The sequence below is a fragment of the Betta splendens genome, chromosome 5 (assembly GCF_900634795.4).
Source record: "Betta splendens chromosome 5, fBetSpl5.4, whole genome shotgun sequence".
Lineage (NCBI taxonomy): Eukaryota > Metazoa > Chordata > Actinopteri > Anabantiformes > Osphronemidae > Betta > Betta splendens.
The window spans coordinates 15,703,350-15,718,947 of NC_040885.2; the positions used below are offsets into that span (position 1 = coordinate 15,703,350).

The 15,598-nt window shown below is 43.8% G+C and overlaps 3 protein-coding genes across 5 annotated transcripts in view; all 3 read left to right on the forward strand.

Moving 5' to 3' along the window:
- Positions 1–293: 293 nt before the first annotated feature.
- LOC129604179 (uncharacterized) lies at positions 294–5,658 on the forward strand. Of its 2 annotated transcripts, XM_055509254.1 has the most exons (6): positions 298–2,597; positions 2,751–2,899; positions 3,008–3,081; positions 3,296–3,394; positions 4,006–4,104; positions 4,220–5,658. In XM_055509254.1, the coding sequence occupies exons 2-6, from the start codon at positions 2,778–2,780 to the stop codon at positions 4,399–4,401; spliced, it is 576 nt and encodes a 191-aa protein (XP_055365229.1). In that variant the 5' UTR covers positions 298–2,597; positions 2,751–2,777; the 3' UTR covers positions 4,402–5,658. The 2 variants fall into 2 exon arrangements, with proteins under 2 accessions (XP_055365228.1, XP_055365229.1); XM_055509253.1 differs by having other exon boundaries at positions 294–2,899.
- Positions 5,659–6,121: 463 nt separating this feature from the next.
- Positions 6,122–8,409, forward strand: LOC114856058 (uncharacterized). The gene is made up of 6 exons (XM_029151674.3): positions 6,122–6,279; positions 6,434–6,582; positions 6,705–6,778; positions 7,080–7,181; positions 7,800–7,898; positions 8,181–8,409. Exons 1-6 carry the CDS (start codon positions 6,172–6,174, stop codon positions 8,363–8,365), a joined length of 717 nt encoding a protein of 238 aa, XP_029007507.1. The 5' UTR covers positions 6,122–6,171; the 3' UTR covers positions 8,366–8,409.
- Positions 8,410–11,946: 3,537 nt separating this feature from the next.
- The window catches only part of slc12a5a (solute carrier family 12 member 5a), a 94,114-nt gene continuing 90,462 nt past the window's right edge, over positions 11,947–15,598 (forward strand). The window contains exon 1 of one of the 2 annotated variants that reach the window (XM_029150658.3): positions 11,947–12,345. In XM_029150658.3, coding sequence (XP_029006491.1) covers positions 12,186–12,345 — 160 coding nt within the window. In that variant the 5' untranslated portion in view covers positions 11,947–12,185. The remainder of the gene's footprint in view (positions 12,346–15,598) is intronic. The other variant, XM_029150659.3, reaches the window with a different exon arrangement.

Consider the following 15,598-nt stretch of genomic DNA (forward strand, 5'->3'; position numbering starts at 1 on the left):
TACGGTCTCACCGAAGGAAGCAATAAGATATCATCATCAATATTACAATAAGACAGTTTCAGATCCTTCTCAAATGTGGCGAAGCTTTGTTTATTTACAAAAAAAAAATAGTTCAAATATTGTTTGCACTGTAACGTCATCAAAAATTACAGAAAAGATGACAGTACACCCATCAAGTTTTAACAAATGTGCAATAAAAAATATAAACAGAAAACGCTTGAAAGCGTTTTTTATATTCCATTTATTTCGTTATTACTGCTTTCACCTGTAACACATAAAGTCATTGCAGAGCTACAACCATGTTCCTACAAAGTTAACCAGATGTTTATTTCGTTATTCCCTCTTTCATGTCCGTCTGTTGAATGAAAGTGGGCGTGGCCATCCACGTAACAGAGCAGGGACACTGGGGGAAGGGGAAACGCTCATCAACACGCAGGACAAAGACCTGCGTTTCTCTGCTGCTACAGCCTCGGCTGCGTTGGGTTGTTAGTGTCCCTTTCACCTCTACCACATGAAATGTGTTCCTGCTAAGTTGATCTTGAGCTGCTATCAGAATCGTTTTTATTCGCCAGGTTTGAACTGGGCAAACATTATTTTTATTTACAAAAAAATTAAAACGTTCACATGTGATTTGCCCGCTTTGATGTAGACAAAATTCTTGAAAGCGTTTTACATTACATCCCGTTTATTTCGTTATCCCCACTTTCATATCTGTCTGATAAATAAAAGTGGGCGGGGCCATCAGTCCCGTAGCAAAGGTAAGCGCTGACTGTGGGGGCTGGGCGCATCAACATACAGGACAAAGACCTGTGTCCTCTGCCACAGCCTCCTCTTTCAGCCTGTTGCTTTGGGCCGTTATTCCCCCACTTACTGGAGCCACATGTTGACAAAGTTGACCAGCCGGTTTCATGTAGACACCAAACTCTATAAAGCATTTTACTTTACATTCCGTTTATTTCGTTATTAATATACATGTAATTGCAAATGCTGCTCTGAGCTCTTTTACTTTGATGAGTTTTGTGTCTACATGAAAGCGGGCAGAACAACGTCCATGCGTGTGTCACGCTGACAGCGGCTGATGAACCTCTTGGGAAAATGGCTGTAGCTCTGCAATGACTTTATGTGGTACAGGTGAAAGGGAAAATAACGAAATAAACGGAAATATAAAACAGAAACGCTTTCAAGCGTTTTCTGTTTAAATTTTTTATTGCACATTTGTTAAAACTAGATGGGTGTACTGTCTTTTTTCCTAATTCTTAGTGACGTTACAGTGCAAAGCGTATGGGATTTTTTTGTAAATAAAAATAATTAAATAAATGGAATATAAAACGGAAACGTTTCAAGCGTTTTCTGTTTATATTTTGTAAATAAAAATAAACCCGGTGAATAAAAACGATTCTGATTCTGAAAGCAGCTGGTCAACTTCGTAGGAACACATTTCATATGGTAGAGGTGAAAGGGAGACTAACAACCCAACGCAGCCGAGGCTGCAGCAGCAGAGAAACGCAGATCTTTGTCCTGCGTGTTAATGCGTGTTTCCCTTCCCCCAGTGTCACCGCTCTGGGACGTGGATGGCCACGCCCACTTTCATTCACCAGACGGACATGAAAGAGGAAATAACGAAATAAACAGCTGGTTAACTTTGTAGGAACATGGCTGTAGCTCTGCAATGACTTTATGTGGTACAGGTGAAAGGAGTAATAACCAAATAAACGGAATATAAAACGGAAACGCTTTCAAGCGTTTTCTGTTCACCCAAACTAAATGGGTGTACTGTCATCTTTTCAGTAATTTTTAGCATTTGCATGTTGTTGTATATGAATAACGAAATTACGTTTGACAAAACTGTGAAGAGTTCCGTGTCTACATGAAAGTGGGCAGAACAACGTCCGTCTATGACTCACTGCCGAAAGCGGCTGGTGAAACATGGCTGTAGCTCTGCAATGACTTATTTTGTGGTACAGGTGAAAGGGGAAATAACGAAATAAATGGAATATAAAACCGAAACGCTTTCAAGCGTTTTTTTGGTTTATAATATATTTTTAATTGCACATTTGTTAAAACTAGATGGGTGAGCGGTGTACTGTCGTCTTTTCTGCAATTTTTAGTAACGTTACAGTGAAATAATGTGTGAACTTTATTTAGTTTTTTTGTAAATAAGCAAAGCAGCAAAACTATTTTATTGTCTTGTTAATGTTTTTATTGCTTCCTTCGGTGAGACCGCAACAATGACACTCGTCCTTTCACGTTGTAAATCCAAGCACATAGCGGTGGAACATTGTAACAGTGGATGTCACTCATAGACTCATAGGAACCTGAGTAGGAACCCTGCTCTGCCTTGCAGGCAGCAGCAGGGTCAGCAAACCCATGCATCCCACCCCACAGAGTGCGTCGGTGATGGCCCTCTTTACGTAACAAAAGCGGCTCTTAGCAGGGTGCCAGCTGGAGCGTGGCGGACAAGTGATCACCCAGCAGTAGTTAGGGGTATATGTAAAGGTGTACGTCCCTTAGTAGTTCTAGTGTTAAGTCTCAGCTCTGTGGCCGCTGGTCCTTTGGCCTGTGACACTTTGCTGAAGCCAGTGGAAAAAAGTCCAGATGTAAGTGTCTTTTTACGTTTGTATCTGTGAAATGTCTTATTCTGTAACTACAAACATACTGACGCTGATGAATTACAGTAGCTTGTGCTAATTTTACTTTGTTTGCATTCTAATGAGACAAAAATCAAGATGCTGTTGTGTATGTTGTTACAGGTCTCTGGCAGTTGGTACGTTATAGCCATGTCATCAGATAACTGCCTGATTCCAGGGTTATTCAATGCGTTCTTTTGGCCAAGTGTTGCACTGGACATTACAGGTCAGGCCACAGCCAACGTCTATGAAGCCGTCTTAAAAATAAAAATGTAAGATACATTTTTTACCATTTTCTCCATTTTAGTAACCTAAAAATCAAATTGCTTCATGGCTTGTTATGACCATTATTTTGTCCTCATTTTCCATATCCTTATTAGAAATGACTGTTGCGCTACTGATCCTCAGCCATTCTTGTTGAAAAACAACACTATGTTTGAAGTGGACAGCAACAGTAAGAACTGTACTCAGTTTAGTTTGTGCAGTGGTTTGATTGTTTGTGTTCTTTCCAATAGTGTGTATTTTTTAACATCTAATTAGACAAAGATGTCAGTATAGTGAGCATTAAAAATAAGATGATGATACTGATATCTTTAACAAACTGTTGTATTGTTAAATAGCAAATGTTCGAGTTGTTGCCATCGTTTCTACCGGTCTGTCTCCTTCAGATGAACCAACAGGCGATCCAGATGTGCTGCTGCACAGTGGATGTCCCGACTGCCTTGTCGTTAGGAAGGAAGACACTGTTAACCTTCTTCTGCTTATCAGTAAGGAGATGGCGTGGAAGTGAGACAAATGAAAAACATTAACTATACATTTAAGTTTATTTTACTTGTGTGGGACGACATGATCACAGTCTTGGGCACAGTCATGGCTTGAAGGAGTCAGGAAGGAGTCCTTCTGGAGTTTGCATGTGTTTTCTCCAGATACAAAGACATGCAGTCTGGTTGAAATGGTGACTCCGAATGACTCAGGTCGTCTGTCGCTGTATCAGCTTTGCAGTAGCTGGATGTAAAGAGTGTCACCTGTTTCCTGCCCACTGACCTGGAATTACATACCTCCAGCATTTCGTACGAAGACAAGCACTTAGTGCATACCTGTAGGTGGATGGTACTGATACTTATCCCAGAAGTCTCCCAGACAGTTGGTATAATAATGGACTGCGTATTACTGGACATATGTGACGCACAGCAGTAACCACTGCTCTACAAGCTGCCCACTGAGATAAACCTACGGTCAAAACTAAGCTGTGACAGAGAGATTAAATGCTCAAGACGGCAATCCGCCAGGGACCAGTAGATCAGAAGCAGAAGCATGGCAGGTGTGAGATTAGAACCAAAATGACCATAACTAGACTTTCATTGTACCTGTGTAAAAGGTCGGAGAAAGAACGTCACTGCTGCTGAGCTGAAGGAGTTTGAGACACAGGCCGAATGCCTCGCCTGGTACAAACCTCTGATCCTCAACACAGAACACGGTGAGAATTGTAAAGTAGTGGGTTAATTGTACTATAGCATGTGTATTGTAATATTCAGTTTTGGCCAAATGTGGCAGTATTATAATTTACTTAAACTCGTGTGCTTCCTGCACAGGCTACGAAAACTGCAGTACAGTGGACGATGACACCGCTGATCCTACAGCAATGATGGATCTGATCCACCAAAGACTAGCAAACACATATGCAGTGCCCTTAAACTGTATGTCAGAGAAGTTCCTTTACTACCCTCGTGTTGGCTTTGAGTGGGTTCAACAGAAGTGGAGCAGCCTTTGGTGAATGGTAAATTTTGTAAATATCCCTCATCCATCCAACCATCCATCTATCCGTCCGTCCGTCCGTCCAGTACTCTTCTCTATACTCTACTTTTAGAGTTACTTTATTTTTTAAATAAAGTTTTGGTCATTATGTATTCCATTTATAGTGCTGTTTTATTTAGTTCTCTTCAAAGACTGTATGTGGTTTTCATAATGCATTGACTATCTAGACTATAGTCTGGATAATTTAATTGAAATGGTGAGCAGAGAAGACTGTTTTAGAAGGATTACGGTGAGGTAGCAGCTATTTTTAAAAGGTAAGTTAAAATCATCAAACACGTTGGTAGACTTTCAGTCTATGATCATGTTTGAACTTAACTGTTCTCTGGCAGGTGCCACAGAGCCAGAACCACAAGAACCACCAGAACCAGCAGACACAGAGTCAGCTTGAACTGTACTGAACTGCTTGCTGAACTGTACCAGTCACACAATACAAGGACTCAATTACTCTCTCTCTCTCTCACACACACACACACGCACGCACGCACGCACGCACGCACGCACGCACGCACGCACGCACGCACGCACGCACGCACGCACGCACACACACACACACACACACACACACACACACACACACACACACACGTGTTCAGTGCACCAGGCCGGCTCATCTGGAGCTCAGGTCTGAATCCCACATGGGGAACAGCAAACTAACCTCAACACTGGTCAACTCTGCTCAGAGCTCGGCCAGACAGACAAACATGAAGGGAGGGGAGGACCCAAAAAAGAACCCGACAAACATGTTTACTGAACTTAAGTAAGGATTTTATGACAAACCGAAAACACATACAGAAGGACACTTAACTGAAAATCAGAACAAAGCTCAGAACACAAGGTAAGGCCACTACAGAGAGATCAACAACATATAACTGAATTATAAAACATAGGACAGCACAAATCTTGTCACGCGTCATAGATGTCATGGTCCTGTGTGATCAACTGACACTGAACCATGAGGCAGGGAACCATACCACAGCACACAGGTCATCGACATGATTACTGAGCAGACAGGGAAAGACAAGACCAACAAAAAGTACAGGAGTGAGCACAGGCGCCTCGCGGAACAATGAAAACAGCGCCTCTAGTGGCTGGAGGACTGGATTGTCACACAGTTGAACACATTATCTTCTCATAACATCCGATCTCCAGGTTAGAGGAGAGTTCTCGCCCCAAGTGCTCGAGGTCAAGTATCCTGGGGTCTGAGAGAAGAAAGGAGGAGATTCGTTGTTCGTGTTGACCTTTGTAGTTTTTATTTACCTACACTTGAAAAAAGATGACCCGTTTTAATGGGAATGAAGCATTAACCTTCAAATCAAACAACATTACTGCCAGCTGTACCCACTGGTAGCGTTGCACACTGGACCCTGGCCCGAATACAGCGCAGCACAGTTGGGTAACATCCCTGGTGCTGTAGTGCCATTCCAGGTATTTATTGTATATTTTATTACATTTACTTTACCATTGTTCGATGCAAGAGAAAAACAAACACATTGTCATAAACCGCAACTCCTAATCCTTCTCACTCCTTTTCTTCAGATTTGGACCTGCAGTACTTACATGTGAGTTTGTTTGATGTGCACACAAAGCTATGATAGACGAGGGTTAACAGTCAGTTTAGTGGTTATTGTGTCCTCCCAGTGAGGGGTGGGTAGAGGTAGGACAACAACAATTGGTCAGTGATTTTAATATAAAACAGATGTGAGAGTGACACAGAGGCATCAGAGACACGATGAAGACTTTGTGTGTTGCCGTTGTTGTGCTGAGTCTCACCTCAGTGTGTCAGTCTGCAACGCTGGCCTGTGAGAAGCTGCTGAAGCCACTGGACCAAAGTCCAGATGTAAGTGTCTTTGTACGTTTATAAACTAATGTTGCTATTTGCTAAAACTTTACTAATTTTGCAGAATTAATTAGATTTTTGTCCTGTTTTTGGTTCATGAATTTACAAACATTATTATAAATGAAATAAAACAGACCTTCTCTTGTTCTTACAGTTGTCTGGAAGGTGGTTCATCATAGCCATGAGCTCAGATTACTGTCTAATTACAGCTTACCTGAATTCTCTGATTGGGCCCACGTTTCTTGTAGACGTCACAGCACAGGACACGCCGAAAGTCTACAGTGCCAATTTTACGATGAACGCGTGAGACATATCTTTTTGTTTATGGCCCAGTTTTTAATTGTAATACAGCCAATAATGATTGAGGATCATTTCCTGGCTGTTCTTTCAGCTGTCCAGTCATACATGTGTTGCTTGTTTGGCAGGTATGGCTCTTGTGTTTCAGAGGTTGATCCGTTTTTTCTTGAAGGCAGCAACCTCTTTAAAGTTGACAGCAACAGTAAGAACTTTATATTTCTTTATTCAAATTGTTGCGTTGTAGTTTCTCTTATAATTATCACTTTTATTGTGCACATTACCTTTTTTGTTGTCTGTCAACTGGCTTGTTCTCTTTCTGGAATTTAGTAATGTACCAGATAATAAACCATATTATAGTATATTTATATTATGAGACATAAAATAACCAAAAAACACATCTGCCTTTGGGACACTGTTATTATGTTATTCTCCTCGTTTCTGTCACCATGATTTTGTTTTCTTAAATGGTAACATGTTATTTGATTATATTGTGTTTCCATCAGATGCTCCAACTGGTGAGCCTGATAAGCTGCTGCTACACACGAGCTGTCCTGACTGCATTGTAGGACAGACAAAGACTAGAATCAGCCTTTTTGTGCTCTTCAGTAAGTGACTGTATCAATAAAATAAGTATATTTGGGTTTATAAAATCAAAACTGTGGTAAAGAAGTATACACTGCACGTTCATATGCAGGCAGAGTTATGACTTATGAGAGATGATTTGCATGTGGACGTACTCAGCAAAGTTTTATCTGTAATGCAGAAATCTGCAGCAATACTATTAACATAATTCTAGCTAAATGATTTTCTTTTTTGTTCAAATAATTTCCACAGTTCAGCATCATGAATTTAAACATTTCAAAACCCAAATGTACTTTATAGGCTTACAAATATTTATAATAGATAAATGTGTCAGTTGTTTATCCTTAAACCAGACTAACACAAGAAAACGATTAAGCTGCTTTGAAAAAATGTTTTTTAATGACATGACCTTTCCTAATATTTTCTAAAAATCTTCAGTGTTCATAAACAAAACCATGTGACACAGTGAAGAACTGAACCACCGTAATGTCCTCACCCGCACTCTGTCTAATACTGAGCTGCTACTTTACTGGTGTCTCGTGTTGTGTAATTACAGTATCTCTAATATACTTTTGAAATATAGCTTTTAAACATATGAAGTGTGCAGCGATGAGACAAGTGTGTTTGCATTTGTTTAACAGGTAGGAGAAAGACTGTCACTGATGCTGAGCTGAAGGAGTTTGCAACACAGTCAGATTGTCTTGGCTTCTCCAAACCAGAGGTCCTAAGCACAGACCACGGTGAGAAATGAGGAGAAAATTGCTTGTGTACAGATAAAGTCAAATTACATATACAAACTATTGCCAACTGAGGTTTGCAGAGAATGTAGCACTTTTACACACACACACGCGCACACACACGCGCACACACACACACGCACACACACACGCACGCACGCACGCACGCACGCACGCACGCACGCACGCACGCACGCACGCACGCACACACACACACACACACAAGCACTGATTTAAAGCATTAACATGTGAATATTTCAGTGATTTGCTTTCCTCTGCTCACAGTATATGAAAACTGCAAGTCAGTTAAAGACAAGAGTGACGACAACCTTCCAGAACAGTCGGCCAAGGTGGTTGAAAAGTTAGGTGGCCTGTTTACGGCTCCCCTTCAGTGTTTTGCACAGAGTGTTTTCTACTACCCTCGTGCTACGCTTGGGTGGTTTCAGGATAAGTGGGACCGCCTTTGGTGAATGCATCTCATCACTCATATAATAAATATCCCTCATCCTAATCATGCTTGTCTAAATTGTGATTTTTTTACATTATTCTTGCAGGTGGGAATGTACAGTCCTTGTCTCTGTTTAGGACTTTGGTGAGCAAATATGGGTTTAATCCAATAAAGACTTGTTCATGCAAGGGGGGGGGGTTGCATAAACAGGGGGGGGGGCTTTTCATTACCCAATACATCAACTAACTTTGCATTATTCTAAAATGAACTTTAGACGTATATCGAGGGCATACGTCGATATACGTCGGTATACTTTTATATATTGAGGGTTTTCCGTACGTACATGCTGTTGAGTGTTAGCTAGATATCGATTGCAAACTTTAGTTAATATAATTTAACATTCCATCCATCCATTTTCTTAACCGCTTACTCCCTAGTGCGGGGTCACGGGGGTGCTGGAGCCTATCCCAGCCGGCTACGGGCGAGAGGCAGGGTACACCCTGGACAGGTCGCCAGTCCATCGCAGGGCAGAGCAACACATAGACAGACAACCATTCACTCACGCAATGGAGAGAGGCCAATCAACCTAATGCACGTCTTCGGACTGTGGGAGGAAGCCGGAGAACCCGGAGAGAACCCACGCAAACACGGGGAGAACGTGCAAACTCCACATAGAAAGGCGCCAGGGCCGCCTCCGGGAATCGAACCCAGAACCTTCTAGCTGTGAGGCGACAGTGCTACCCACCGCACCACCGTGCCGCCCTAATTTAACATTGTTGTGTCCAATATTTTATTTAGTCAAGAAAAACGAACCTGCCAAATTTTCACACTTCTCGTTGTCATAAACCACAACTCCTAATCCTTCTCACCCCTTTTTCTTCAGCTTCAGAACTGCAGCACTTACATGTGAGTTTGTTTGATGTGCACACAAAGCTACAACAGATGCACCAACAACAGCGGGTTAACAGTCAGTTTACTGTAGTGGTTAATTTGTCCTCCCAGTGAGGGGTGGGTAGAGGTAGGACGAAACAATTGGTCAGTGATTTTAATATAAAACAGATGTGAGAGTGACACAGAGGCATCAGAGACAGGATGAAGACTTTGTGTGTTGCTGTTGTTGTACTGAGTCCCACCTCAGTGTGTCAGTCTGCAACGCTGGCCTGTGAGAAGCTGCTGAAGCCACTCGACCAAAGTCCAGACGTAAGAGTCTTTGCACGTTTATAAACTATTGTTGCTAGCGGCCGGAGCGAGTTTCTGCAGGGTGTCTGGGCTTCTCCACATCCATAAGAGCCAGCTGAGGTCCAGCTGGGAGGTGTTCTGGACATGTCCCAGCGGCAGGAGACCGGACAAGCGGTTAAAAATGGATGGATGGATTTGAAAAGGTCTTGATGTAAGATATTTATGAAGATTTTCTGTACATACTGTAGTTTGTGTAATGTTATTTAATTTTTAAAATATGAATGAAGGGCAAGATTATGTTCTTGGAGTTGTTCATGTTGGCCTTTGTAGCTTTTATTTACTTGATTTATTTGCAAAAGATAAATGTGACACATTTTTACGGGAATGAAGCATTAACCTTCAAATCAAACAACATTACTGCCAGCTGTACCCACTGGTAGCGTTGCACACTGGACCCTGGCCCGAATACAGCGCAGCACAGTTGGATAACATCCCTGGTGCTCTAGTGCCATTCCACGTATTTATTGTATATTTTACATTTAGAAAAACAAATACAGCATAGAGATCTGTGTTTGTTGTTATGTGAGCCACAAACTGTTTGTCCTGACCGCCTCGTTATGAAGGGAAGGGCTTTTATAACATTGCTTATGCTCCTCAGTAAGAAACCACAAGACCGACAATTTAAATATATAAGGTTGATACGTTCAAAAATGGGATAAAAGCAGCATATACTGTGAATTTATCTGCCACTCACACCCAGTACGGGCAGAGTTATGACCAAGTAGCACACAGACTCAGTTTCTTTCCTGACTTAGCATCTTATAATTTGGGATTTCCATGTGAACCTGCACAGCAAAGGTTTATCTGTCAGTCAGAATTGTGCAGGAAAAAGTGTTTGATGGAGTGATTTAATGACAAGTGCAGTGATGAGACAAGTGTCAATAAAAGGCGTTTGCATTTGTTAAGCAGGTGGGAAAAAGACTGTCACCGATGCTGAGCTGAAGGAGTTTAAGGCACAGTTAGAATGTCTTGAATGGCCCAAACCAGAGTTTTAAACAAAATGTCTGGTAAAATAACAACACATTACAGTTACAGTATAAACATGCACAGAAGGTTACACTCGAGCAGCCTTTAGTGAATGCACTATTTACTATAATTAATATGAAATGCTGCAGCTCTTTACAGTAACTGTGAAGTTTTTATAGATACGATTAAAACTACAGTACCAAAACTCCAATATAGTACCGTATGTGTTACATTTAATATGATTTGATAACAATTTATTGTATATTCATGAAACTGTCACGTTTTGTACTGTGGCATGATTCTGATTGTAAAAAGGAACTGTACATTATTCTACTGATTATTATAGTACCTTTTGCCAAAATGCAGGCTCTTTGACAGCATTTGCATGTTAGGGTCATCTACACACCTCTGCTCAAGGTACAGTACTGTGAATTACAGTACTGTCAATTCCTATGCACAATACAAAAAATGCATTAGGAGGTGCATGGTCACTTAACCTTATACAGCAAATGTATAGAAAATACTTTTTTTAAAAAGAGTTTGAAGGAGACTGATTGATTGCTGTCACCTACAGTACTTGGACACATACTGTAACTAAATGTATGTGTGCTTAAATAAAAGTCACCACTTGTTCAGCGACTTGGGAAAGTGTTTCAGTAGGAGTATGTGCCTTTGTGTATATTATACTACTAGTAGTAGAGCAGAGAAACATTTGAGCGGTTTCTCATGTGCTGCCCGCTCTGAGGACAGGGCTGCAATGAGCTGCAGAATTGTTACAAAAAGCGCACCTATTCGGCCTTGATGATAAAGTTGGGAAAAGACTGTGATGCATTGTTTTTGCAGTGTGCATTTCAACGAGCGTTGGCCGCGAGCCGCATCTGGCCCAAATTCCCCTGCAGACAGTCACTTGGATCAGCTGGTAATAGGAATAAAAATGGCTGCCTGCAACCGTAATAGCAACAGGAGCGTGTGTGCTTTTCTTTGTCTCCGTACAGTAGCACTGTGAGTGGAAAAATACAGTGTCTGTGGCCCACAGCCCAAAGTAAACGGCTACAAATGAAACAAGTGGAGAAATGGAGAAAGCAAGTATTTGTGTCACTACTGCAATAACACAAACGATCCCTTCAACACATTTATCTTTTAAACATGAGCTGTTCTTGTGGAACAACAATGTGACGCTAACTTACAGAATCAACAGCTGTTTGAGGTCGTCCTGGGGTTGCCTAGCAACGTCAGACCGCAAATAAAGATTTGCGCTCTGATTGCTACATTAATATATATATAAATAATTCAAACTAACCGTAATCAAGACCACTGGCTATTATTCATTTGTCTGTGTTGTGCGACCGTGTGTTTATGCCGCTTTAAGGCAATCAGGCGGCTTTAGGACCCAGGTGCGCGCGGGCAGTAGACACCGGTTGATGTGATGCTCCACTCGGCATTACACATCCAGCCACCCGACGCCCAGCACAGCGTAGTCGGAGGCAAAGTTACCCAGGGACGCAGGCGGACGACCGTGGCGCCCAGACGCAGGACCTCTCCGCCCCTTCCTTCCGTCTCCATCCGTGTGCTTCGTGCGTCCGCGTCTCCCCGCAGCGCGCCGCGAAGAGCCGCCGCTCGTCTCACCGGCGACCACCATGAGCCAGAGGTTCACCGTCTCCAAGAGCGACGGCGACCGGCGCCCCTCGGACATCCAGGGGGAGGTGAACCAGCTGTTCGAGGGAGACGAGCCCCCGGGCGGCAGCGGGGCGGCGGCGCGCGATGCTGCGGGCGCCGAGGCGGTGGTGGTGCTGAAAGGTAAGGAGGCGCTCGCGCCGGCTGCGCTCATCGCTCCGTCCTGACGCCGTTCGGCAGCTACGGCGGCGCACGACCGTCTGCTCACATTGTCTGCGATGTGTGTGTGCGCGCGCGCGTGACTTGAACATTTCGCGTCCTCGCGCACACGGCGCGGCCGGTGACAGGGGCGCAGCGTGGGGCGCTCGGTCCCACGGCGGTTCCGTAGGTGCAGGACCAGGCGCGTCGCGTGTGACGCTGCACGCGCGATCCGCTTCGCAGCCGCTAATAGAATGACGCGCGTTCACATGGTCCGTGGATTGTGTAGGAGCGAGACACTGTTGCGTGTCGTCAAGCGTGCGTTCACTGCAGGAGCCACCGGTGGCCGCTCTGAACAGAGTTTAACCCGATATCCTGCATCGTCTTTATACTGTGGTACATGGGCATTAATCCCCTGAGCGTGGTTTAAAGGCTCTGCAGGCGGAAAACATCAGTGGCAGGCGTGTTTTTACCGTGGCTTGACTTGATTAACAAAAGAAAATGAAGATAATTTTTTAGTATGATGGTGGCTCGATTTGCAGTTAATACTGTACATAGGGAAAGTAGCATAAAATACTACATGGTCAGGGTTAATTTGAAAAAAGCCAATCAAGCCTCCAGCTCATTCAGTGCCAGTAGTCCCATTTCTCTCTCCTGGGGAAACTGGTGCAATTGTGGTGACCGGTTCAAGCCACGGCACCTGATTGAAGCCAAAGAACAGCGCAGGACCAGCGGTGGCCAATATTCCCACCGAAGCAGAACTGGAAGGTTTTACCATTAGCATTAGAAAAGGTGCAATCATTCAGGCCCAGTCAAGTGCAAATGCATTTATCGGCAAATGAATCCTCACATTTCGTTCCGTGCTTAACTTAGGCTCTGCTAATGACATTTCAGATTAATTGGCCGGGTTCCCAGTGGTCCCATAACTGCTTTTATTGTGGCTCTGGATTTGCTGCTCCTTCATTTCTGTGCTTTGCTCTGTCGCCTAATGCATGCATTAAATTACATTCTTCATTCATTGATTAAAATCCTCTGAGCAGAACTGCTGAAATGATCAAAGACAGCACGCCACAATGTATATCAGTCTTCATTTAATACGTTTCTAGTTTTAGCATCATGCTACAGATTCAGATGTCTACTATTACACCACATGCCACTGAGGGGGAATGGAAGGTTTTAATTACCTTTCCAAGCCTGCCTGTTCAAATGCTGCTTCCCTTCTCCTGTGCAGGTGAATTAACGTGAAAATGCCTCCCGGGTTTTTTTCTGCTTGAATAACCCAGTGGGCGTCACTGGTTTCTCTGGACAGGGAGTGGGTGCGTGGGTCGGTAGGAACAAACCTCACCATCTCCACTTGTTCCCCAGAAGAAGGGGGGGGTGCTTTATCGAAGGACTTCCCCCTCACACGTATATGCTGTGATCTCGCCGAGCCGCAGCCTTGTGGAGACTGGTGTCTCTACATCCACTTTGGCGGTTGCCATGGCGACGGAGTACATTTTCAGCAGAGTTGTCTCACACATGAGCTTGCACTGAGGTAAAAACACTTCAGATCAAGCAAGTGCCATTATGAAATCAAACTCTTGCTGGGATGGTGTGATATTTTCTCCTCCTTGTTCTTTTGTTCTTTTTGGTTTGGAAGCAACGTAGTGGGAAAAAAAAAAACCCAAAACAAAACATGGATGAACATCCAGTGCATTGACGCTAATGATGTGTATGAGGCGAATCAAAAGCTTATTTCTCTGTAAATTACGCCTATGAAAACAACAGCTGTTTTTTTCTAAAGGTTAAGGAAGGTGAAGCAGAAAGTCAACTCTGACTCATATTATTCCCGTTCTACAACAGGAGCCGGTGTCTAAATCTCCCTCTGCTGGCCTGGACCCGCGCTCCTGTTTCCGATCGATGGGGGGGCGTGCGCTCAGCCAGTGTAGCTGGCGGCGACTGGCTGCAGCAGGAAGGAGAATCCTCCTGGCTGCCGAGCGTCCTGTCTGCCCTTGACCTTGCAGCAGCGAAGAAATCCATGGGTTCGGCCGGCCGGACTGGGAAGCTGGGAGACGCTTCACTTCCTGTTTGAAGCTCACTGACGACGGCAATGCTTCGAACGGCGTCAACGTGTTGTAGCCTCGGCAAAAGCGTCCTGTCTTGAGTTTGCTTTCATTTTTTGTTCGTGCTACTTAGATACATAGTTAAGTTGAGGAGTCAGAAACTAGTTTGTTGCCCAGCCGGCCGAGAGCAACAGTGAGATTTACACTGTTTGCTTCTTGCTGTCCACCTCATGAATTAAATAAGCTGTGTTTGGTCACTGCTGGACCCCCGGGGAAATTCTACCTCAGCTGCTAAAGTGTTTATTCCCAGTGTCTTCGGTATTTGGTCTGTCTGGAGCTAACGCACTAACAGCGATGCTGTGACGTTGTGGGTTCCTGCCCAGCTGTGATCGATGTGGTTTGCTACTGGAGACGCGTTTGCTGGAACCACTGTAGCAGAACCCGTTGTGTCATTAATGCAAACGACGTGGCGGATGCTCAGTTTGCCCGCGGATGCTTTGTTTCCTTCTGGGGAGATGGAGTCGAGAGGGGAATAATAACCGTAATCACAAATGAAACGCGTTCTCAGTTGATCATCAGGCCCAATGTTTGCTTCTGCCACTTTTCCAAGTGTGGCACAATCTGTCGCCTCAGAGCGAGAAGGTCCTGGGTTTGATTCCCGGGTACCTTTCTGTGTGGAGTCTGCATGTTAGCGGGGGTTCTCTCCGGGTTGTCACAAACAGAGGGATGTGCGTGTTTTTAACCACGTCGTACCTTTGCTGTTCACTATTGTTGACTGTCTGCTAAGGTCCCTGCGAAACGAATGATGGCGATCACTGAGGTCACCAGTCACATTCAGGATATGACTCCATCTGGAACTGTTACCAAGGACAACAGACAGATTTCCAATAACTTTGAGATGCACAAACACAGCTGGTGCCGCTTTATTGTTATCATTTACTGTTTTTTCTGTCTGCCTCAGGAGTTGACGGACGGCGTGTCTGTCGTGATGTCATTGTACATTTTGTGCCGTTGTGTTGTTTAGATCATGTAGACTTTGGGTTTGGGTGCTAATGGCACTTTCTTTCTTTACCCAATGTTCCTGAGCTTGAAACCCAAATATCATCATGTAGCACAGACGTTCACCCTTCTCCACATGCTTGAATTCCTTTTTGACGAATAAAGAAGTAACGCAGACGCAACCACCCCTCTGGGAG

Bases quoted from the DNA above. Each gene is read 5' to 3' on its own strand.
- LOC129604179 (XM_055509253.1), top strand. From the start codon at position 2,727: ATGCTGTTGTGTATGTTGTTACAGGTCTCTGGCAGTTGGTACGTTATA. The intron at 2,900-3,007 runs GTAAGATACATT...TATCCTTATTAG, and splicing joins GCCGTCTTAAAAATAAAAAT to AAATGACTGTTGCGCTACTG. The intron at 3,082-3,295 runs GTAAGAACTGTA...TGTCTCCTTCAG, and splicing joins GTTTGAAGTGGACAGCAACA to ATGAACCAACAGGCGATCCA.
- LOC114856058 (XM_029151674.3), top strand. From the start codon at position 6,172: ATGAAGACTTTGTGTGTTGCCGTTGTTGTGCTGAGTCTCACCTCAGTG. The intron at 6,280-6,433 runs GTAAGTGTCTTT...TTGTTCTTACAG, and splicing joins CACTGGACCAAAGTCCAGAT to TTGTCTGGAAGGTGGTTCAT. The intron at 7,899-8,180 runs GTGAGAAATGAG...CTCTGCTCACAG, and splicing joins GGTCCTAAGCACAGACCACG to TATATGAAAACTGCAAGTCA.